The sequence below is a fragment of the Papio anubis genome, chromosome 7 (assembly GCF_008728515.1).
Source record: "Papio anubis isolate 15944 chromosome 7, Panubis1.0, whole genome shotgun sequence".
In the NCBI taxonomy this organism is placed as follows: domain Eukaryota; kingdom Metazoa; phylum Chordata; class Mammalia; order Primates; family Cercopithecidae; genus Papio; species Papio anubis.
The window spans coordinates 113,818,757-113,834,622 of NC_044982.1; the positions used below are offsets into that span (position 1 = coordinate 113,818,757).

Sequence of the window (15,866 nt, forward strand, 5' to 3'; positions counted from 1 at the left end):
CTGAGCTCAGATAAATTAATTAATTAGTCAGACTTATGGGAGTAGCCATAGGAATCCTGATTTATAACCAGTCGGTTAGAAGAGACAGGTCACAACCTGGGGCTTGGAATTGGCATCTGAAGTCGTGTGGCAGCCTTGTAGGACCTTGTGAGATCTTGAAGCTGTCCTCACAGGGTTAACAAGAATTCTGGACATAAAAAACAAATATATTTAAAATTAAGCATTAATCAGTCTGGGCCAGGTGCAGTGGCTCACGCCTGTAATCCCAGCACTTTGGGAGGCCAAGGTGGGTGGATCATGAGGTCAAGAGATTGAGACCATCCTGGCCAACATGGTGAAACCCTGTCTCTACTAAAAATATAAAAATTAGCTGAGCGTGGTGTTGCACGCCTGTAGTCCCAGCTACTTGGGAGGCTGAGGCAGGAGAATCACTTGAACCCGGGAGGCAGAGGTTGCAGTGAGCTGAGTTCGCACTACTGCACTCCAGCCTGGCAACAGAGCAAGACTCAGTCTCAAAATAAATAAATAAATAAATACATACATAAATAAATAAATAAAGTAAAATAAAATTAAGCATTACTCAGGCTACACTTAGGGCCACCTCCTTGTAACCAAAAGTCACTGCAGCCCTAGATACTGACCGTCTGCATCCACACTGTTCCTATAAATAGGATGTCTGATATTAGAATCAATATAAAGTTTTGATAATGAAAGCCCGCCTCTGTCGCCCAGGTTGGGAGGCAGTGGCCGGATCTCAGCTCAATGCAAGCCCGGGCCCAGGTTTACGCCATTCTCCTGCCTCAGCCTCCGGAGTAGCTGGGACTACAGGCTCTCGCCACCTCGGGCTCGCTGTTTTGTATTTTTAGCGGGAAATTACCGGGTTAGTTGTGATGTTCGATCTCGCGATCCACTGCTCGTTCTCAGTTAGATTACATGCGGAGCCAATACCGCCTAGCTTTGTTTAAGAATTGCTTAAGATGGGCCGGGCGCGGTGGCTCACGCCTGTAATCCCAGCACTTTGGGAAGTCGAGGAGGGCGGATCACGAGGTCAGGAGATGGAGACCAACCTGGCTAACACGGTGAAACCCCGTCTCTACTAAAAATACAAAAACAGTAGCGGGGCATGGTGGCAGGCGCCTGTAGTCCCAGCTACTTGGGAGGCTGAGGCAGGACAATGGCGTGAACCCGGGATGCGGAGCTTGCAGTGAGCCGAGGTAGCGCCGCTGCACTCCAGCCTGGGCGTCTCAAAAAAAAAAAAAAAAATTGCTTAAGATGTTTTTCAGATCTTTAATTCCGGGGGAACAAGTGATGCCAAGCAGTTTAAAGACTCCTGACCAGGTTCAGTGGCTCACGCACTTTGGGAGGCTGAGGAAGGAGGAACGCTTGAGCCCAGGAGCTTGAGACCAGCCTGGGCAACATGGCGGAACCCCATCTCTGCAAAAATTAGCCATGCATGGTGGGCGTTCTCTTGTGGTCCCAGCTACTCAGGAGGCTGAGGTGGGAGGATCGCTTGAGCTTGGGAGGTTGAAGCTGCAGATTGCAGCCTAGGCCAGAGAGCAAGAAATACCCTGTCTCAAACAAACAAACAAACAAACAAACAAACAAAAAACCCAAGCTGGGCGCGGTGGCTCACACCTGTAATCCCAGCACTTTGGGAGGCTGAGGCAGGCGGATCATCACCTGAGGTCAGGAGTTCAAGACCAACCTGGCAGGCCGGACGCGGTGGCTCAAGCCTGTAATCCCAGCACTTTGGGAGGCCGAGACGGGCGGATCACGAGGTCAGGAGATCGAGACCATCCTGGCTAACACGGCGAAACCCCGTCTCTACTAAAAAATACAAAAAAAACTAGCCGGGCGAGGTGGCAGGCGCCTGTAGTCCCAGCTACTCGGGAGGCTGAGGCAGGAGAATGGCGTAAACACGGGAGGCGGAGCTTGCAGTGAGCTGAGATCTGGCCACTGCACTCCAGCCTGGGCGACAGAGCGAGACTCCGTCTCCAAAACAAAAAAAACAAAAAAACAAAAAGACCAACCTGGCCATCATGATGAAACCGCATCTGTGCTAAAAGTACAAAAAATAGCCAGGCACGGGGGCAGGCGCCTGTAATCCCAGCTACTCGGGAGGCTGAGACAGGAGAATTGCTTGAACCCGAGGGAGACAGAGGTTGCAATGAGTCGAGATCGCACCCCTGAGCGCCAGAGTGAGACTCCATCTAAAAAAAAAAAAAAAATCCCTAACCCTAAACACTTTGGGAAAATATATTTGGGGTTTTCTCCCATCCCCTCTTTAGGTTCCCCTACGATTAAACAAACCTTTTTCTTTGCTGCAACCCGGTGCCTTAGCGTATTGATTTGCACATCTGGCAATGAAGTTACTGCAGTTACAATCTGACACTATCTCCAGGTAGAAAGTGTTGGAATTAAATTAAATTGAAGGACACCCAGTTAGTATCTGCTGCAGAATTGCTTGATGTGTGGAGAAACAACCCACACACATCAGGTGTCAGAAGTATTATGCTGAATGACTGTTGAGGGAGTCTGTAGTTGTGAGGGAGAAAAAACACTGCTTTTTTCATCAGTTCTCAAGATAACCCTGTGAGATTGTAACCGCCTGACGGCTTCACCTTGCCTGCTGCCTAGACAGAGCAATGTATCAAGACAGAGGAATTACAATGGAGAAAGAGTAAATTCATGCAGAGCCAGCTGTGGAGAAAACCGGAGTTTTATTATTACCCCAATCAGTCTTCCTGAGCATTCGGGGATCAGAGTTTTTATTTTATTTATTTATTTGTTTGTTTATTTTTGAGACATTGTCTTGTATTGTTGCCTGGGCTAGAGTGCAATGGCGTGATCTCGGCTCACTGCAACCTCCACCTCCCGGGTTCAACCGATTTCCCTGCCTCAGTCTCCAGAGTAGCTGGGATTACAGGCACTCGCCACCACGCCTGGCTAATTTTTTGTATTTTTAGTAGAGACAGGGTTTCACTATGTTAGCCAGGCTGGTCTTGAACTCCTGACCTTGTGATCCACCCGCCTTGGCCTCTCAAAGTGCTGGGATTATAGGCGTGAGCCACCGCACCTGGCCTATTTATTTATTTATTTTAGATGGAGTCTCGCTCTGTCTCCCATGCTGGAGTGCAATGGCGCGATCTCAGCTCACTGCAACCTCCACCTCCCGGGTTCAAGCAATTATCTACCTCAGCCTCCCGAGTAGCTGTGATTACAGGCACTTGCCACCACGCCCAGCAATTTTTTTTTCTTTTTTTTTTTTTTTTTAGTAGAGATGAGATTTCACCATCTTGGCCAGGCTGGTCTTGAACTCCTGACCTCATGATCTACCCGCCTCGGCCTCCCAAAATGCTGGGATTACAGGTGTGAGCCACTGCACCCAGCCTCAGAGATCAGAGTTTTTAAAGATAATCTGGCTGGTAGGGGCTAGACAAGTAGGGAGTGCTGATTGGTCAGGTTGGAGATGGAATGATAGGGGGTCGAAATGAGTTTTTCTTGCTGTCTTCTGTTCCTGAGTGGGATGGCAGAACTGGCTGAGCTACATTACTGTCGGGGGTGGTGTCAGCTGATCCATCGAGTGCAGGGTCTGCAAAATATCTCAAGCACTGATCTTAGGTTTTACAATAGTGATGTTATCCTCAGAAGCAATCTGGGGAGGTTTAGACTTGCAGCTGGAGGCTGCATGGTCTCTAAACTGTAATTTCTGATCTCGTAGCTAATTTGTTAGTCCAGAAAGGCAGACTGGTCTCCAGGCAAGAAGGGTTTTTTTTTTTTTTTTTTTTTTTTTTTTGGGTGGGGGAGGGCTATTATCAATTTTGTTTCAGAGTTAAACTATAAATTCCTTCCCAAGGTTAGTTCAGCCTACACCTAGGAATGAACAAGGACCGCTTAAAGGTCAGAAGCAAGATGGAGTAGGTTAGGTCTAATCTCTTCCACTGTCATAATTTCCTCAGTTATAATTTTTGCAAAGGTGGTTTCAAGATCAAGATGAGAAAAATGGGTCTTGGAGAGGTAAAATAACTGGTCCAAAAGCAAATAGCTGCATTCTCTATATCTCCTCTCTTGTAGCATAAATGAATGATGTCTCTCTTATAGGGAATTAGACAGATAGGTGGGCAGCCACCACATTGGTTATAATTAAGTTCTTCTTTCTTCACCAGCCCAGCATTGTACTTGGCTGCAGCAGACCCAGAGAGGCAGGACAGCCCTGTGGGGTGTGGACTGTTTTCCTGTGAGGCTGCAGATAGCAAAGATCTGTCTGCTGCCCTTGGAGGGGTGGCCATAGAGGCTTGGGGACAGGCAGTTTCTAAGGGGATACAAAATGGATCCTTCCCCATCCTCCCACTTGCGTGCAGTCATTTCCTGAAGTAAAGCTGAGCTAAACCCTAAAGGATAGTCAGGATTTAGACAGGGGAAAGGAAGGTGAAAGAAACTGATGACCAGGTGCAGTGGTGTGTACCTGTAGGCCCAGTACTTTGGGAGGCCGAAGTGGGAGGATCAGTTGAAGCCAGGAATTCAACACCAGCTTGGGCAACAAAGCCATACTCTGTCTCTAAACAACAAACAAACAAACAAAATGAATGGATGAGGAAAACAGTAAAATAGTTACTAAATGTGTATCATGCATGTGGGCTGGGCACAGTGGCTCACACCTGTAATCCCAGCACTTTGGGAGGCTGAGGCAAGCAGATCATTTGAAATCAGGAGTTCAAGACCGACCTGGCCAACATGGTGAAACCCAGTCTCTACTAAAATTCCAAAAAAAAAATAAATAAAATAAAATAAAATAAATTAACAGTGTGGTGGTGCATGCTTGTAATCCCAGCTACTTGGGAAGCTGAAGCAGCAGAATCGCTTGGACCTGGGAGGCGGAGGTTGCAGTGAGCTGAGATCATGCCACCATACTCCAGCCTGGGTGACAGAACGAGACTTTGTCTCAAAAACAAACAAACAAAAAACAAAGCAAAACGCAAACCCACAAAAAAAAATAAATGTGTATCATGTGCTTTATACTATGTTAGTGACAGAAACACAACAGTGAGCAAAACAGACCTTAACCCTACCCTCATAGAGCTTCCAGTCTAGTGGAGGATACAGGCATAAAGAACCACCTATACTAGTATTAATTACAATCTGCAATAGGTATTGTGAAGGAAAAGTACAGGGCAATAGGAGAGCTTACGTTGGGTGTGAGGTGATGATGTAACCAAGAGAGCGAAGGGAAGCTACCCCTGAAGAAAGACATCTGAACTTGCATTTGAAGGTAAGGAGAGGTTAACCAGAGGATGATAGTGGGGCATGGGTTAAGTGATTACCAGGTAGAGGGAACACATGTGCAAAGGCCCTGAGACACGAGGGCACAAGGAAGGTTTGAGGAATTGAAAAGTACTTGCATGGATGGAACATCAGGGGTTGGGCACCAGAATGGGCCAGAAGGAGAGAAAGGTAGGGACAGATCCTTTAGGACCCTGAAGACAAACTAAGAATTTGGGCGTTTATGAATTTTTTTTTTTTTTTTTTTTTGAGACAGAGTTTCATTCTTTTTGTCCAGGCTGGAGTGCAATGTTGCAATCTTAGCTCACTGCAACCTCCGCCTCCCAGGTTCAAGCAATTCTCCTGCCTCAGCCTCCCAAGTAGCTGGGATTACAGGTGTGCACCACCACACCCGGCTAATTTTGTATTTTTAGTAGAGATGAGGTTTCACCATGTTGGCCAGGCTGGTCTCGAACTCTTGACCTCAGGTGATCTGCCTGCCTTGGCCTCCCAAAGCGCTGGGACTACAGGCATGAGCCACCTTGCCTGGTCTGATTTTTTTTTTTTTTTTTTTTTTTTAACTGAGACAGGGTCTCACTCTATCACTCGGAGTATAGTGGTACAATGATGGCTCACTGCAGCTTCGACCTCCTGAGCTCAAGCAGTCCTCCTGCAGCCTCCCAAGTAGCTGGGAGGACAGGTGCAGGCCACCATGCCTAGCTAATTATGTGTTTGTGTGATATATATGTGTGTGTGTGTGTGTGTTGTGTGTGTGTGTGTGTGTATATATATATATATATTTTTTTTTAGAGACAGGGTCTTGATATGTTGCCTAGGCTGGTCTCAAACTCCTGGCTTCAAGTGATCCTCCTACCTCTGCCTCCCAAAGTGCTGGAATTACAGGCATGAGCCACACACCTGGCCCGTTATGGAAATTAATTGAAAAATTTTAACAAAATTTTGTGACAATTTTGCCCCCTTTAAACAGATCTTTGATTACAGCATGAGGAACAATACACCAATTAACAGCACTCTATGAGTCCAGGGTAAAAATGACAGTGGCTGGGATTCGGTGACAGCAGAGATGAATACCAGAGAGATCCAAATAAATAAGGTGGATTTGGCCAGGCAGTGGCTCATGAGTATAATCCTAGCATTTTAGGAAGCCAAAGCGGGAGGACCACTTCAGCCCAGGTGTTTGAGACGAGCCTAACATAGTGAGATCCTTATTTCTACAAAAAAAAAAAATCCATAAATTAGCTGGGTATGGTGGCGACCAGCTGTAGTCCCAGCTACTCAGGAGGCTGAGGTGGGAGGATTGCTTGAGCCCAGGAGCTCGAGGCTGCAGTGACCCATCATGGCGCCACTGCACTCCAGCCTGGGAGACCGTGAGACCCTGTCGCAAAAAAAGAAAAAAGAAAAAAGAAAAAAAAGCGGAGTTGTGGAGAGTGAAGCAGCCACCTCCCCCATGATTGAGGCTCTGTCGCTGAATTCCTTCATTCACTTAATAAATGCTTGATGGCCAGGTTCAAGTCCCAACTCAGGTCCCGAAGCTGATGGACCCAGGAACCCTCGTTCCTAAAACGATGAAATGACATCAGAGGGCGAGCAGCCCTAAAAGAAGCAGGCTCAGCTCTGGTGGAGGACTGCTGGATGATCCTGGCACTTCTCTCTCCCGGAGCACGTTCTGCAGAGGAGGCGCTTTCCTAGTTCTCCCAAGGCCTCTGGCCTCACCTGTCACCCCTGTCCTCTGGCGGGGAATCAGTTTGGACTTCTTCCCAAACTTGGTCTACAGGGAAGTGAAGGGGCCGTTTCCTGTCCCACTTTTGAGAGTTCGCTGTAGAAACATAAAATTGGAAGGTGTCAGATTGATAGGCAGTGGGGAAGGACTCCGGCCACGCCTCTGGCTCCGCAGACCCTCCAGGCAGCCGAGATCGCTGAATCCCCGGCAGAGCGAAGATGTGGACGGAAGCCAAAAGCCCACCCGCCGCACTATTGTGGGCAGGGCGGGGGGGGGAGGGCCGGAGCGGACATCGGTGACGTCATAGGGTCACGCCCCTCGGGGAGGGCACCGCGCCTGCGCCAGAACCGCTGCCTCGCTCCCGGAAGTGGAGGGTCTACACGAAGCGCCGCTGGGTCTGGGTGCCCGGAGGCAGCAGCGTTCGCGGAGTTCGCCCGCCGGCCTCCGATCGCCATGTCGGCTTTCGACACCAACCCCTTCGCGGACCCAGTGGATGTAAACCCCTTCCAGGTAAACCCCCCTCCCGCCACCCAGCTCTCAGATTTCCCTAGGGCCCACGGCCGCCGCCCGGGCCTCTTTTCGCCAGAGCCGGGAGACGTGGCGTAGGAGGGACGGGTCATCTGCCCAATGGGAGAGCGGGCTTTGAGGCCTGGCCTATCGTAACTCGTGGGGGGCGCGACTAGCAACAGGTGGAACTGCAGAGGAGGCGGGGCGCTGAAGTCTTGGAGAGAGTGGGGTCTTCTAGCACCCGGAGACTGGGCTGTGCTAGGGAAGGGGACTGGAGCAGGCACGGTCGGACCCTTAGGGAAGTCCCCTAGCGTCAGGGGGAAGCGAAATGTGGCTATCACATTCCCTCATTCTTGGATAGACACCTGTCCTGAGTCACCTTAGAAGAGGGGATGACAGCAATATATGAGGAGGTGGTGAAGCCTGTGGTGGGGTGGAAAAATGTGGGAAAAGCCCAGGACACCTGCCACCGCTCCACCACCTGCCAAACTAGTGTATACAGTACAGGAGAGCCCCTGAGATTTGTCAGGGAAAGAAGGCTGGGAGAGGGTGGGAAGGTAGCCCAAGTTGAAAAATGTCCTTGATAAGAATTCCGCATTTTGGCCATGGGTCTAGTTTGGAGTGGATTTTGACCAGATAGGAGAGTCTGGGTTAGGGAGGGAGGAGAGGTGCGCGGGGCTCTGAAAAAGTCTGGACCAGGGAACGTTTGTCTGATGGACCTATGTGTGGTGGCAACATAGTTGAGATGCACTGACCTGTGAGCTGGCTTTTCTTTTTTTTTTTTTTGAGACGGAGTCTCGCTCTGTTGCCCAGGCTGGAGTGCAGTGGCCGGATCTCAGCTCACTGCAAGCTCCGCCTCCCAGCTTCACACCATTCTCCTGCCTCAGCCTCCCGAGTAACTGGGATTACAGGTGCCCGCCACCTCACTCGGCTAATTTTTTTTGTATTTTGAGTAGAGACGGGGTTTCACCGTGTTAGCCAGGATGGTCTCGATCTCCTGACCTTGTGATCCGCCCGTCTCGGCCTCCCAAAGTGCTGGGATTACAGGCTTGAGCCACCGCACCCAGCCTACAGATGGGGTTTCACTGTGTTAGTCAGGATGGTCTCCATCTCCTGACCTTGTGATCCGCCCGCCTCGGCCTCTCAAAGTGCGGGGATTACAGACGTGAGCCACCTTTTTTTTTTTTTTTTTTTTTTGAGACAGAGTTTCGCTCTTGTTGCCAGGCTGGAGTGTAATGGCGCGATCTTGGCTCACTGCAACCTCTGCCTCCTGGGTTCAAGCGATTCTCCTGCCTCAGCCTCCTGAGTAGCTGGGATTACAGGCATGCACCACCACGCCGGGCTAATTTTGTATTTTTAGTAGAGACGGGGTTTCTCCACGTTGGTCAGGCTAGTCTCGAACTCCCGACCTCAGGTGATCCGCCTGCCTTGGCCTCCCAAAGTGATGGGATTACAGGCGTGAGCCACCGCGCCTGGCCCTCTTTCTTTCATTTTTAAGACAGGGTCTCACTCTGTTGCCCAGGCTGTATCGCAGTGGAGGTCATGGCAGCCTTGACCTCCAGGATTCAAATAATCTTCCCACCTCAGTCTCCTGAGTAGCTGGGACTACACGCATGTGCCACTGGGCCTTACTCCTTTTAAAAAAAATTTTTGTAGAGAAGGGGTCTCACTGTGTTGCCCAAGCTGGTCTCGAAATCCTGGTCTCAAGCAATCCCCCGGCGCCAGCCTCTCAAAGTGCTGTGATTACAGGCATGAGCCACAGGACAGTCTTCCTACTTAAAGCCCACACCTTTCTGCCTTTGAGCTGAGAGCACAGGGATGATCTTTTTCTACCATGAGGGGCTGAACTGTTAGCTCCAGAGCTCCTATGCCTCTTGTTTCACATCTGCTCAAAACCTGTTCTAGGGAAGCTTGTTTGTGCTGACTGGTGAATGATGAGCCCTGATGTTCTGCTCTGTCAGGATGTCATCGGCACGTTAACTCACCCTGCTTGTCCTTTATTTTGGTCACTGGCAGCTTTTAAGTTTCCTGCAGGTGTCAGAGAAGTCCTTGAAGTAATCCTTCCTGCCATTCACAGCATGAGTTTTCCCACTTTGAATTGCTTCAAGGGTCAGAGCAAAATCAAAGGAGACTTGAACTAAATAATTATACGCTGTTAGGAGAGTGAAAATGTTTCGCTTCTTTCTTGGTCTCAAGGTGTCTTAGCCAACAGGAGCCCTCAGGGCAAATTCTGATAGCTTGTTCCTTAGAACATCAGGAAATTCTGAACATTCCTCTTGTAGCTTAATGTTTCTTGACAGAGCCTTTGCAAGGACCTTGTCTCTTATGTAAGGCAAACGGTCATCTCTATTCATCGAATAAAGAAAGATTTGCATTTTTTTTTCTGCCAATGTCTTCTGGTAACAGACTTTAATTACAAAACTGCTGTATACTGGGGTTTGGGTTTTAGTAGGATCTTGTAGCCTTATGGTGTATGCCATATGTGATGATTTTCCATTTTTTATGTGTTTTTTTTGGTCCTGTCAGAATCAGAAATAAAAAGTCTGATGCTGTCTGACAGAGAGGAAGTCAGTTGTCTAAAGATGCAGAGAGCTTTGCTCTAGTGCTAGCAGAGGGCAAGATAGTTCTACCCTGTATTAATAGCTGCTTGACAGTCTTAAACCTCATCTCTGGCTCCAAAAATGACTGTGCAAACTGTGGTAGAAGTAACTTCTGCATTCTAGCAAGACAGTCTGTCCATCAGGAAGCCCCAGGAAATGGCATGACAGGAAGCAGCTGTGGTCCTGTCAGCCACATCTGGTGGGGAGTCCTGGGTGGGAAGGAGAGAGCTGGCTGGCTGGCTGCGATTTGCTCCTCCTCATCCTGGGCTGGGCTTTTCCTCTTGGCACACAGTGGTATGGGGAGAAACAGCTTTGGATGTGAGGCCTCTGAGTCTTCTCCTGGTCAGAGCTACCCGCCCTTTCCTTGAGATGGTGGTGTCTGCTTACCCGCCCTTTCCTTGAGATGGTGGTGTCTGCATTCCCAGGGCTGGGATGTTGGGAGGTGCAGCCCTTGGGTGCCTGGGTGTGAGCCCAGCTTCATTTACTCAGGGTGTTGGCACCAAGCTCAGGAGAGAGCAGGTGGAAAAGCGATAGACTCAGAAACTGTCACACCTAGTCACACTCCAGAACAGTCGTTTTTATTTCCGTCATGCAGTGTAATGGTGGATTGCAAAAATATACCTGGTGTTTAGAGTCCATGGTTGACTGTTAGAGCTGAGAACATTCTTAGAACTCTATTCTAACCTCTTCAGTTTAGAGATGAGGAAACCAAGACCTCAATGAGGATGGTATGTGCCAGAATCATCAGCTATTTAGCAGCTGGAAGGGGCTGACCTGGGTCTCATTCCCAGGACAGGGCTGTTTTAAAGGTTTTGAAGCTCAGACGTTGGTGTTAAACTGCACTGGGACTATTTTAGGCTGGCTAAGGAAAGAATGGAATGTAGCATCATCCTGTTGTCACCATTCTTGAGAGTACTGGGAGTGGTGAAAGTAACAAATTAGTATTAGCTAAGCTACCTTTTTTCTCCAGTGTGAGGGGATGGAATAATACAGATCTTGTGCTTTTGTTTTTTAAATGTTTTATTTTTTATTATTGTTTGTTTGTTTTATTTTATTTTTTCCACTGGAGAAAATTCTTGGGCTTTTTAAGACAGTTCTTTAAAGCAATGCCAGTCCTGAAAGGTGCTCAGGGTTCTATGGTCAAATAGGTTTGGGTTTGCTACCTATTTCATTTTTGTTTGTTTGTTTATTTATTTATTTATTTATTTATTTATTTTTTTTTTTTGAGACGGAGTCTCGCTCTGTCGCCCGGGCTGGAGTGCAGTGGCCGGATCTCAGCTCACTGCAAGCTCCGCCTCCCGGGTCTACGCCATTCTCCTGCCTCAGCCTCCCCAGTAGCTGGGACTACAGGCACCCGCCACCTCGCCCGGCTAGTTTTTTGTATTTTTTTAGTAGAGACGGGGTTTCACCGTGTTAGCCAGGCTAGTCTCGATCTCCTGACCTCGTGATCCGCCCGTCTCGGCCTCCCAAAGTGCTGGGATTACAGGCTTGAGCCACCGCGCCCAGCCCCTCTTTATTTTTTTTTGAGATGGTGTTTCACTCTTTTCGCCCAGGCTGGAGTGCAATGGTGCGATCTTGGCTCACTGCAACCTCCACATCCTGGGTTCAAGCGATTCTCCTGCCTCAGCCTCCCAACTAGGTGGGATTACAGGCACCCACCACCACACTCAGAATTTTTGTATTTTTACTAGAGACAGGGTTTCACCATGTTGGCCAGGCTGGTCACGAACTCCTGACCTCAGGTGATCCACCCGCCTCAGCCTCCCAAAGTGCTAGGATTACAGGCATGAGCCACTGTGCCCAGCCTATTTGTTTTTTCAAAGATTCACAAAGATTGGCCAGGCACGGTGGCTCATGCCTGTAATCTCAGCACTTTGGGAGGCCAGGGCAGGTGGATCACTTGAGGTCATGAGTTTGAGAATGGCCTGGGCAACATGGCAAAACCCCATCTCTACAAAAAATACAAAAAATTAGCCGGATGTGGTGGCATGCACTTGTGGGCTTAGCTACTCGGGAGGCTGCGACAGGGGGATCACTTGAGCCTGGGAGGTGGAGGTTGCAGTGAGCTGAGGAGTGCCATTGCATGCCAGCCTGGGTAATAGAGTGAAACTCTGTCTCAAACAAAGAAACCAAAATAAAGATTCACAAGGCTTGTTAGTTTGTTGAAGACTGAGAAATCCTACAAAAAGACATTGGCTCAGCTTTATTTGACCCAACATTTCTCACAGTTATTCGACCATGGAATCTGTTTTCTGCTCACTCGTTATATCCTTTGAAACTCCAGTGCACCATTTAGTTGACTTCCTCATCCAAGGTTCTTTATTAAGTGCCTGCTTCCACCCTGCACTGTGGGCGTGGGCTTTTATGACCTCTTCCTTGCATGTGGTTATAATTGGGATGATTAGAAAACTTCCTGCACAGAAAGAGCTGTGAATGGGAAGTTAAGATATGAGTGTGCCACAGGGGTTTGCCCACCTCCTAGGAGGAAGCAGGAAACTGCAAGCCAAGTGCTGTTGATTTCACAGCCTCCACTGGCACACCCTAATTCCTCTGTTGGTTATGGTGGCTGCTCTGTACCCTCTGAGTATTTCGGTCTCTGCTTCTGAATGATCCAGGGTGTCTGCTCCCAAAAGTTTCTCATTAAGTCCTGTCAGGTGATGAAGGGGTGGAAAGCTAAAGGGAGGCATTGTACCATCCATTTTTCAGCAGAAATCAGACCACCCAGGCAAGTGCTAGGGCTGCTTTCCCACTTGGCACTTTTGCCAGATTATCCCAGGCAGACAGCATTGATCTCAAGGAGAGGAAGTGGAATAGGTGGTGGCATTGAACAGAGAAAACCTTTCAGTATTTGTAAGTTGCCAAGTCACACAATATCACTTTCACACATTGCCTCATTGCAGTTAAAAGATAATCTCGGTGTTGTGGCTGCCTCCCAAGGATTTGAAATACTTCTCTCCTGTGGGAGGAGAAAGTGGCAGCAGAAACGTGATTTGGGTGTGAACAAAAGTTGCTTGAATTTCCCTGTGCAGACACTGGGACCTTCGCAGAGAGGGTCGGTCCCAGCTTGACTGTAACTTTGGGAATTCTTGGAACCACCAGATGGACCTGGTAGAACTTTACTGTGTAACAGCTCATTGTCTCAAGAAATTTGAAAATGGCAAGGTTCTTACAGCTTCACTGTGACTGCAGACAGCTGCCCAGACGGGAGGATTCCTGCCTTTATTGTTGGCACCTGGACCAGGCTGGGTGTTAAAACTTGGGTTAGAGAGACAGATGAACTTTGACTCTTCTGTTAAGTCTTCTTGGAAACACTTGGGGTAGGATAATCTTGTGTTCAGAGAAATGGTAATATTTAACTAGGACAAACAAGGGGTACTTGCTACTCATTGAGAGAAGAGTGCTGTGCACATTTGCAAGCTGTGACCCATCCAGCAAGTGCTGCTTTGAGATGTTCACGTTAGTGCACATCACTAAGGTTGTGCTGCTCCGCAGGCCTGTGCAGGAGACCATGGTAAATGAGCATAGTATGTGGTCAATGGCTTCTGGCAGGAGAGCTAAGAAATACTCACTGAGGCCGGGGAGCGGTGGCTCATGCCTGTAATCCCAGCACTTTGGGAGGCTGAGGCGGGCGGATCACAAGGTCAGGAGTTCAAGACCAGCCTGACCAATATGGTGAAACCCCATCTCTACTAAAAATACAAAAGTTAGCCAGGCATAGTGGCGGGCGCCTGTAGTTCCAGCTACTTGGGAGGCTGAGGCAGGAGAATCACTTGAACCCAGGGGACAGAGGTTGCAGTGAGCCAAGATTGCACCACTGCGCTCCAGCCTGTGCGACAGAGCGAGACTCCATCTCAAAAAAAAAAAAAGAAAGAAAGAAAGAAAAGAAGTGCTCACTGAGAGTGACAGCACATCACGAGTGGGATCAAGGCAGTGTCCAAAGGAGCTGGGAGGGCTCTCAGGAGGAAGGGCAGAGCCCTATGGCACAGAGGGCTTGGGCTGAACACAGAAAGCCTGGCAGTTGGGAAAACAGGGTTATTCATTTATTTTTTGAGACGGAGTCTCACTCTGTCACCCAGGCTGGAGTGCCGTGGCACGATCTCAGATCACTGCAACCTCTGCCTCCTGGGTTCATGAGATTCTCCTGCCTCGGCCTCCTGAGTAGCTGGGATTACAAGTGTGCACCAGCATGCCTGGCTAATTTTTGTATTTTTAGTAGAGATGGGATTTCACCACGTTGGTCAGGCTGGTCTCAAACTCCTGATCTCAGGTGATTCACCCACCTCGGCCTCCCGGAATGCTAGGATTACAGGTGTGAGCCACCACGTCTGGCCAGAAAACAGTATTTTTGGGTGAAGGACTGCCAAGAACCAAAAGTCACTCCTGCTTGCTTTCATCCCTGCACTCCTGTGTCGACCCTCACCCCTGCACCCCAAGGCACATCCTCACTCTTAGATCTTATGGTCTCTTGGAGAGTCATGAGCCTGGAATGCATCTGCTGCTTGTGACTGACATGCTTGTTTGGCCAGTCTCTTGAAATTCTCTCCATCCTTGGCCTCTTTTATCCTGGTAATTCTCACCTTCCTCAGCCTGTTTTCACTTCCTGTCTTGTACATTTAGGAGTATTCCAGAGTTCTTTTTTTGTTTTTATTCATGCTATTGGAAGTTCAGAAGTTAAACTTTCTCTTTCTTTCTTTTTTTTTCCTTTTCTTTTGAGACGGAGTCTCGCTCTGTCACCCGGGCTGGAGTGCAGTGGCACGATCTCTGCTCACTGCAAGCTCCGCCTCCTGGGTTCACACCATTCTCCTGCCTCAGCCTCCCAAGTAGCTGAGACTACAGGCGCCTGCCAACACGCCCACCTAATTTTTTGTATTTTTAGTAGAGACGGGGTTTCACCGTGTTAGCCAGGATGGTCTTGATCTCTTGACCTCGTGATCTGCCCGCCTCGGCCTCCCAAAGTGCCGGGATTACAGGCGTGAGCCACACACCCGCTTTTCTTTTTTTTTTTTTTTTGAGACAGAGTCTCACTGTGTTGCCCAGGCTGAAGTGCAGTGGCACAATCATGGCTCACTGCAGCCTCCATCTCCCAGGCTCCAGCAATCCTCCCATCTCAGCCTCACAAGTAGCTGGGACTACAAGCAAACGCCATCATGCCTGGCTTTTTTTTTTTTTTTTTGGAGAGATGAGGTCTCACTTTGTTGCCCAGGGTAGTCCTGAACTCCTGGACTCAAGCAATCCTGCCTCACCCTCCCAAAGTGCTGGGATTACCCTGTTCTCACTTTATACCTTCATTTCTATGGCTTCAGAATAGCATCCACATTCCAGTGATTCCAGGTCTAGATCTCTAGTTCTCAGCTTCCTCCTGAGCCTCAAGCCACTATTTCCAACTCACACCTGCACCTTCCCAATCCTTCCAACCAGAAATATTCCACAGCTATCTCCAACCTGACTCAATATCTTCTCAGATCCTCTCTCTACCCCACTACACCCACCCTTGAAAAACCTGTTCCTCCTCTCCCACAATCACTTATTTTGGGCACTCCTTTCTTTCTTTCTTTTTTTTTTTTGAGACAGAGTCTTGCTCTGTCGCCCAGGCTGGAGTGCAGTGGCACTATCTTGGCTCACTGCAACCTCTGCCCCCCCGGTTTAAGCGATTCTCCTGCCTTACGAGTAGCGGGGAATACAGGCTCATGCCGCCATACCTGGCTAATTTTCGTTTTTGTTTTTATTTTTGTTTTTGTTTTTTTTTGAGACGGTGTCTC

The 15,866-nt window shown here is 48.7% G+C and overlaps 1 protein-coding gene across 4 annotated transcripts in view; it reads left to right on the plus strand.

Moving 5' to 3' along the window:
• The first annotated feature begins 7,203 nt into the window (after window positions 1-7,203).
• SCAMP2 (secretory carrier membrane protein 2) overlaps window positions 7,204-15,866 on the plus strand; it is a 32,673-nt gene continuing 24,010 nt past the window's right edge. For all 4 annotated transcript variants that reach the window (XM_021940739.2, XM_021940738.2, XM_009210644.2 and 1 more), the window contains exon 1: window positions 7,204-7,510. In XM_021940739.2, coding sequence (XP_021796431.2) covers window positions 7,454-7,510 — 57 coding nt within the window. In that variant the 5' untranslated portion in view covers window positions 7,204-7,453. The remainder of the gene's footprint in view (window positions 7,511-15,866) is intronic.